At 36.4% G+C, this 8,681-nt stretch overlaps 1 protein-coding gene across 3 annotated transcripts; it reads right to left on the bottom strand.

Annotated features, from left to right (window-relative positions):
- Window positions 1-371: 371 nt before the first annotated feature.
- On the bottom strand, window positions 372-6,450 carry LOC137648664 (uncharacterized). Of its 3 annotated transcripts, XM_068381672.1 has the most exons (5): window positions 6,238-6,450; window positions 6,054-6,137; window positions 831-5,903; window positions 647-730; window positions 372-495 (listed from the first exon to the last, which is right to left on the bottom strand). In XM_068381672.1, exon 3 carries the CDS (start codon window positions 5,542-5,544, stop codon window positions 1,291-1,293), a length of 4,254 nt encoding a protein of 1,417 aa, XP_068237773.1. In that variant the 5' UTR covers window positions 5,545-5,903; window positions 6,054-6,137; window positions 6,238-6,450; the 3' UTR covers window positions 372-495; window positions 647-730; window positions 831-1,290. The 3 variants fall into 3 exon arrangements, with proteins under 3 accessions (XP_068237773.1, XP_068237771.1, XP_068237772.1); XM_068381670.1 differs by having other exon boundaries at window positions 647-5,903; XM_068381671.1 differs by having other exon boundaries at window positions 647-5,903; window positions 6,054-6,450.
- Between the last annotated feature and the right edge of the window lie 2,231 nt (window positions 6,451-8,681).

The raw sequence follows: 8,681 nt of genomic DNA, 5'->3' as shown, positions 1-8,681 counted from the left end.
CTTCTCTCTCCATTTCCCTTTCCCTTGCTAGTGCCCGCTCTCGAATAAGTCTTTCCTTTTCAACAAAATCCCTTAAATCATCACCTTCGTAACCCATTTCCTTCCCCAAACTAACAATTTCTTTTAAAGTACTCATATCTAAAAGCTTTACAGACCTTATCTGCAATACACCATACAGTCTTGTAAAATGAATGAACGGTCCCTGTTCGGGCGCCAAATTGTCACGTGAATTTTAAAATCAAAGCCTGTTATGGCTCAATTCACTAGGGTGAAGTAGACCGTTCCCTTATAAAAAAGGATCATATACAAGACAAATGGTAAAGAGCAGAAAGGAAACTATTTTCTTTATAAAATAGTATTTATTACAAAAAACCTTAAACCTAAACAATACCAAACTAACACGAAAAATACATAATGTATCGAACACACAGCAACGTATAACGTAATTAAATTTGACCAAGGTAAAATAGTCGGTACAAGACTTTCGGTCAACACCTAAAAGAAACAGAAAATCAAAATGTTTTACAATGGCAACACCAGTTACACCAAAACTAACGTATCAACACAAAACCACAATACTTTCAAGTCACGTTTCATTAACATATTAAACATTTAATTAACATATAAAACAAAATTAAAAAGTTACCTAAAAGAAACCCACGGAGAGATAAAGCACACGTAACAAAAGGTATCACCACCCAAGACGTATTACGATATATGCTGTCCGCTCCTAAAACAAAATTACTCACATAAGCAAACAATAATTATACACAATTTCTATATACAATATAGAATAACCATATAACCTAACAACATGTCACGAAGATTACCTTGGGATTCTTTCAGTGTATGTAAGGGCTACTGGACCACGTCCTTATACAGCCCCAATACTCCTCAAAGCAGAGCACCTCTTTGCTTGCCGACGAGCTTCCGACTCCCGTAGTCAAAATCTCTGCTACGTTATCGCTTCGTTAACAAGCCGCATCGAGAGTCAAATGAGTGAGCAGCACTTCAAATACCTAACAGGCGAACGTCCTAATACATGTCATTATATTACATGACAATATCTCCCTGATGATTTAAGAAATTGCAAAATTTCTTACAACCAAACAAAACAAAAAATACTACTGGTACAAATCAAAAACCTGTACAGGAACATATATACATTACTTGAACATAACATATATACAAGGTCAATAACGTACACGAGGTCAACACATGACAAACATGTAACACATGCCCCAATCTATAAAAATCATACTAGACAATTTTCGAAAGAAATCAAATTTTTTACAACCTACTCAAGCAGTCTGGACCAACATTTTCTTTCCCAGGAATATTATGTATGGTATATTCAAACTGTTGTAAATACATGGCCCAGCGCATTAGTCTACTGTTAATGTGACCAGCAGAGTTTAAGTACTTCAAAGGTTGGTGATCAGATTCTATGACGAATGCCTTCCCGTATAGATATTGGTAAAACTTCTTTACAGCCCACACTACTGCGAGGCATTCCTTCTCGATTACAGAGTAATTTTGCTCTGCACCTTTGAGTTTCCTGCTAGCATATTGCACTGGCCAACGTTCCCCATCAACATATTGCATAAGGATTGCCCCTAAACCCACATTTGATGCATCTACCTGCAACACAAAATCTTTGGTTAAATCAGGCAACTTAACTATTGGATGGCTACTTAAAATGTTCTTTAACTTTTCAAAAGATTCTTGGTGACACAGGCTCCAGTTTACTACATTGGGTTGAGATTTCTTTATAAGATCTGTTAGAGGTGCAGCAATAGTAGCATAGTCAGGGATATAATGGCGATAGTATCCAGTCAAACCAAGAAAAGACTTTACCTCCCTTTTTGTCTTTGGTGTGTCTACATTTAATACCTTACTTACTTTGTCCTCAGATGTCCGAGATATACCGTTACCGATCTTACTGCCCAAATACTCAACTGAAAAATAACCAATTTCCGTTTTGGACGGCTTAGCTGTGAGAAATGCTTTTCTTAAAATATCCAGTACCAGCCGCAGAGTTTCCTTGTGCTCTTCCCACCCCTGTGAATGAATCAAAATATCATCAACAAACAGCTCTACATTTTTCACACCATTAAATAATTTCCTCATCATACGGTTAAAAGTAGCACCAGCATTTACCAAACCAAATGGCATAGTTGTAAACTGAAGGAGTCCTCTATTAGTTTGAAAAGCGGTTACTTCTCTACTCTCTTTTTCTAAAGGTATTTGCCAATATCCTTTAGAGAGGTCAATTTTCGTAAAATACCTGCTCTTACTTACGCGAGTCATAATTAAGTTCTGATCTGGCATGGGTTCCGAATCAAATACCGTAAGCTTGTTTATCTTCCTAAAATCTAAGCACATCCGGTTACTGCCATCTTTTTTCTTCACCACTATCAAAGGTGTAGCATAAGGAGAATTTGAGCACTCAATAACTCCTAATTTGAGCATTCTTTCAATCTCCCTATCTATATCTTGCTGCAGAGCATAAGGTACAGGATATGGTCTACACCTTACAGGACCCTTACTAGACAGGTTTATCACATGTTCAATCACATTAGTTCTACCTGGTACATCAGTAAACACATTCTTGTATTCTTGTAATATTCTAGCTAACTCCTCCTTTTTATCTTCAGATAATTCCTGATTAATTTTAACATTAGACACATCTTCACTCTGAATATCACTCGGCACAACTGTTACCTCATATTCATCACTATCCTCACTAACCACTGCCACACATGCAAGATCATCACTCTCCTGATCATCGGTGAAAAGTACAGCTCCAGATTTGAGATCCCCACTGCCCTCTGCCTCAACAAACTTACCCTTCACGTTATTGCCTTCGCTTATCCTATCATAGTATAACTTAAGCATGTTAATGTGGTATTTGCGCTCAACCCCATTAATATTAAGAACAAAATTATACCTATTAACTTTCTTTACCACTTCAAATGGACCTTGCCACTGCACTAGAAGCTTATTGTTACTTGTGGGCAACAGCAACAGGACCTTGTCCCCTTCATTTATTTCCCTTTTACAAGCATTTTTATCATAGTAACACTGATACTTATCTCTAGCCCTCTCTAACTCTTCTTGAGCTAGCCTACATGTATCCTGTAACCTTTCTCTCATGTCTACTACATACTCGTACGTGGTCCTCGTGCTATCCTCAATTGCATTATCTTCATTTTCCCACAGCTCCCTCAATAAACTAAGTGGTCCCCTCACAGTATGACCATATACTAACTCAAACGGAGAGAATTTGGTACTAGACTGCGGAACTTCACGATATGCAAATAATAAAGGATCAATGTACCTAGGCCACATCTTTGGTTGTTCTGTACACATACGTCTGAGCATTTTCTTCAACACTCCATTAAACTTTTCTACTAAACCATTGCACATAGCATGATATGGGGTAGTAGTAATACTCTTAATAGATAACAAGCGATTAAATTCACGCATTACTTCAGAGGTGAACTGTGTTCCTCTGTCAGATAACACCTCCTTTGGAATTCCCACTCGACTGAATACCGACAGCAAAGCCTCAGCTACAGTGACTGAATCTATATTCTTCAGAGCTACTGCCTCAGGATAACGTGTAGCATAGTCAACAATGGTGAGAATATATCTTGATCCGTCGCTGGCACGGGGTTCAATCGGACCCACTATGTCCACCGCAACACGCTGAAAGGGTTCTTGAATCAGGGGCATTCTTCCCAACTTCACCTTTTTAACTCTTCCCTTGTCAACCGTGCGTTGACAAGCGTCACACGACCTGCAAAATCTTGTTATCTGCACCGACATACCTGGCCAATAAAAATTACTTTGTATACGTGCTGTGGTTTTCTGTATTCCTAAATGTCCACTCATTAAGGAATCGTGAGCCAATTCTATTACTGCATGACGAAATTTATTAGGAACAACTAACTGATCATTAATAATGCCTTCATTTTGCACTCTACAATATAATATACCTTTCTTAATTACGAAGCAATGAGATTTATTTTCATTCTTCACAAAGACCCTATTTGACTTTGCATGCTCAAAAACCTTTTTTAGCGTCCCATCTTCAGCCTGTAATTTCCCTATATTCTCTTTCTGCATTAAATTTATAACTTCTTTGACCTTAAGCTTTGACGGTCCCTTTAACTTTTTCTCTTGCATTTGACTCTGCAGTCGGGTAGTAACAGCACTAACCTCCGTACTCAACCCGTCAGTCGAACCATCAATTGCTCCAATCACTAAATCATAAATAGGATCAGGCATGCAGGCAGCTAAGGTTTCGCCCGTGAAATATGGCGAGACAACATCAACAATAGCCTCAGGATATCTAAAAACTTGGTTATTAGCCATTTTAAGGTCAACATACTTACCAGTAAACTTGTGTTTCGGCACTAAAGCCCTCTTAACTAACACCGTGGTACACCCGGGATCACGAAATACATTAACCTCTACTCCTTCCACTGTACCTTTATCCACCATTAACTTACCCCCATGACCAACCACAGCTGCTTTCTCTGTCGCACCCTTACTCGCACCTTTACGTTTTGGACCCCCAAACCTTTCAAAACAATCTTTAGCAAGGTGATTACCACGACCACATACGTAACAATTTCTTGCCGTAACCTTCCTATCACTATCGGCATCCGTTTGCCATTTACTATCCCCAGTGGTAACTTTACTTGCGGAGGCACCGTGCTTTTCATGACCACTATTTAAAACCTTTTTGCCATAATTTAAATGGGCCTCCATATACATCTCGGCATATTTTACAACTTGATCAAATGTTTTCATTTCATGTTCCTTCAAAAATACAACCATATCTTTGTCACAAGCATTTAAAAATTGTTCTATTAACATTAAATCAAACAAGTCATCAAATGTTTCTTCACAATCTGCTAATTCCACCCACCTCTTAAGGTTATTTTTCAATCTATTCCCAAATTGCTGAGCGGTCTCGTTCTTAAAGAATTTACAGTTACGAAATCTCAATCTATATCCTTCCGAAGTACACTGAAAACAACGTAATAATGCCTCTTTAACACTATCGAAATCTTTAGCTTCAACAGGTGAAAGGTGCTGGTAAGTTTCCAAAGCTTTCCCTTGTAATAATGATGCTAAACTAACAGCCCAAATGTCTTTGCTCCAGCCAGCACTAACGGCTAAACGTTCAAATCTTAAAATATAGGCGTCAATACTATCAGTTATATCATTAAAAACAGGCAGTTTAGGTAGCGAGGGTTTACACAAACTAGAATCTTTTTCATTTCCCTGCATCTGTAACTTTAATCGTTCGACTTCTAATTGCTGCTTTCGTATTTCCCTTTCTACTGCCCTTTCTTCTCTCTCTCTTTCCCTTTCTTCTCTCTCTCTTTCCCTTTCTTCTCTCTCCATTTCCCTTTCCCTTGCTAGTGCCCGCTCTCGAATAAGTCTTTCCTTTTCAACAAAATCCCTTAAATCATCACCTTCGTAACCCATTTCCTTCCCCAAACTAACAATTTCTTTTAAAGTACTCATATCTAAAAGCTTTACAGACCTTATCTGCAATACACCATACAGTCTTGTAAAATGAATGAACGGTCCCTGTTCGGGCGCCAAATTGTCACGTGAATTTTAAAATCAAAGCCTGTTATGGCTCAATTCACTAGGGTGAAGTAGACCGTTCCCTTATAAAAAAGGATCATATACAAGACAAATGGTAAAGAGCAGAAAGGAAACTATTTTCTTTATAAAATAGTATTTATTACAAAAAACCTTAAACCTAAACAATACCAAACTAACACGAAAAATACATAATGTATCGAACACACAGCAACGTATAACGTAATTAAATTTGACCAAGGTAAAATAGTCGGTACAAGACTTTCGGTCAACACCTAAAAGAAACAGAAAATCAAAATGTTTTACAATGGCAACACCAGTTACACCAAAACTACGTATCAACACAAAACCACAATACTTTCAAGTCACGTTTCATTAACATATTAAACATTTAATTAACATATAAAACAAAATTATAAAGTTACCTAAAAGAAACCCACGGAGAGATAAAGCACACGTAACAAAAGGTATCACCACCCAAGACGTATTACGATATATGCTGTCCGCTCCTAAAACAAAATTACTCACATAAACAAACAATAATTATACACACTTTCTATATACAATATAGAATAACCATAGAACCCAACAACATGTCACGAAGATTACCTTGGGATTCTTTCAGTGTATGTAAGGGCTACTGGACCACGTCCTTATACAGCCCCAATACTCCTCAAAGCAGAGCACCTCTTTGCTTGCTGACGAGCTTCCGACTCCCGTAGTCAAAATCTCGGCTACGTTATCGCTTCGTTAACAAGCCGCAGCGAGAGTCAAATGAGTGAGCAGCACTTATAAGTACCTAACAGGCAAACGTCCTAATACATGTCATTATATTACATGACAATATATATATATATATATATATATATAGATATATATATATATATATATATATATATTATGTATATAGATAGATAGATCGATACACACACGCATATATATATATATATATATATATAAATATATATATATATATATATATAGAGAGAGAGAGAGAGAGAGAGAGAGAGAGAGAGAAAGAGAGAGAGAGAGAGAGAGAGAGATACTGTATATATAAACATATATACATACATACATATATAATATGTATATAAATGTTTATATATATATATATATATATGTGTGTGTGTGTATATATATATATATATATATATATGTAAATAGATATATATATATATATATATATATGCATATATATATATATATATATATGTATATTATATATATGTATATATATATATATATATATACCATCTGCAGTAACTAGTCTATGGCAGGACAAACACATATACAGTACGTCCTTCCCACGTGATTGTTTATGGTCATTACATGCAGTCTATGCAAGCAAATTTTTCAGCTCATTAATCCATTGTCTTCTCTCCTCTCCCCTGATACGTTACCCTTCTCCATTGACCCATTATGCAACTCTTTTTGTACATCTACTACCTCTTTTTCTTATAGTCCTGCCCATTCCCATTTTCTTTTTTTCACATGCTGTTAGAATATCCTCTATTTTAGGTTGCTCTGGTATCTATGTTGTTCTTTATCTGTCTTAGAGTTATTCCCATAATTATTGACTCCATAGCTATTTGCATTGTAAGTAGCTTATGTTCCAATGCTTCAGTAAGGCTCTAACGATTTGATGCATAAGTTAATACTGGTAGGACAGTCTGAATAAATACTTTTCTTTGTAGAGAATGTGGCATTTAACTTTTCATATTCTAGATTTTCTTAACCAAAAGCTTCCTTTCCTATTCTTATCCCTCTATGGGGGATTCTTACGTTCTACTCCCATTCTTTTTCATTCCTACATTTCTGCTTTGTCTATTCAATTCTTCTATCACATTTTGCTATAATCCTATGGTTAACTAAATATAGCTGTCATCTGTCAATCTTTAGTTGTTATTGTGTTCCCGGTTGATGATAATTCATACATTTATCGGGGCTTTCTTCTATGCATGCTGTAAATAATTTAGGAGAAATGGTGTCAGAATATCTTATATATAGCCTTCTGATTGGTGTACTTCTCGTATAGATATCCTAAATTGTTCTGATATAGAATCATAATTATACATTTGATCATTCTCTTTGGACGCTTCACACTTCACTTCACTTCCACTCCCAGGTAGGCTTTCAGCCTGTCAGTGGAATCAGTTGTCTTCTCCACTCAATTCTGTTTTTAAAAATTCCCTCTCTTCTCAGCTGTTCAATTGTTGGCATGTTGTTCTTTGTCAGAATCTCTTCAATTCCATCCCGCCAGCGTTTACGTAGTCTACCTCTTGATCTCCTCCCACCAGGCGTCCAGTCCCATCTTCTCCTTGCAATTCTATTTCCATCCATTCTCAATAAATGTTCCATCCATCTCAGCTATCCCTTCTCAATCTTGTTCAACATAGGAGATACCCCAACGATCCTTCTAAAATCTACATTTCTTATTCTATCGCTTCTTGTTTTTGTGCATTATTGTTCTCAGGTTTTTCATCTCGTAAGCTTGGACTCTGCTCCTGTCTTTGATTGCCATTGTCCAGCTCTCTGATCCATATGTCATGATTGGTGTTAGTAATCCTTCAAATATGGTTTTCTTTACTTCTATAGGTACGCATGCATCTCTCATAATTGGATAGAGTGCTCTAAAGCATTTATTATATTTCTTTATTTGTTCAGTAATTTCCTCTTTGTTCTTATAGCCGTTGTCTGTAAACATACACCCTAAATACTTGAATGCGTTGGTGTCCTTAATTACCGTAATTCTTATCATGATGTTCGTTGGAGCTTGTTGTTGTTTGTTGATTGTTAATATTTCTGTTTCATTAATGTTCATCTTATGTCCAGCTTCTGTTAAACAATCGTTCAAGGCTATCAATGCTCTTTCTAGTTCTTCCCGATCTTATGTCCAGAAAGCAATATCATCAGCAGAAATCATGATGTCTCCCGAGATATTTATTCTTTCCTTAAAACTTCTTATAATTACATCTATATATGCAGGCTTCTTCACCATTAATCAGTTGCTAAAAACTTTTTTTTTTTTATAGTTACTCAAGTCTTTCTTCTAA

Source organism: Palaemon carinicauda, chromosome 10, assembly GCF_036898095.1.
Source record: "Palaemon carinicauda isolate YSFRI2023 chromosome 10, ASM3689809v2, whole genome shotgun sequence".
In the NCBI taxonomy this organism is placed as follows: domain Eukaryota; kingdom Metazoa; phylum Arthropoda; class Malacostraca; order Decapoda; family Palaemonidae; genus Palaemon; species Palaemon carinicauda.
This window is presented reverse-complemented; position numbering and strand designations above follow the sequence as displayed.

Bases quoted from the DNA above. Each gene is read 5' to 3' on its own strand.
- LOC137648664 (XM_068381671.1), bottom strand. From the start codon at position 5,544: ATGAGTACTTTAAAAGAAATTGTTAGTTTGGGGAAGGAAATGGGTTAC.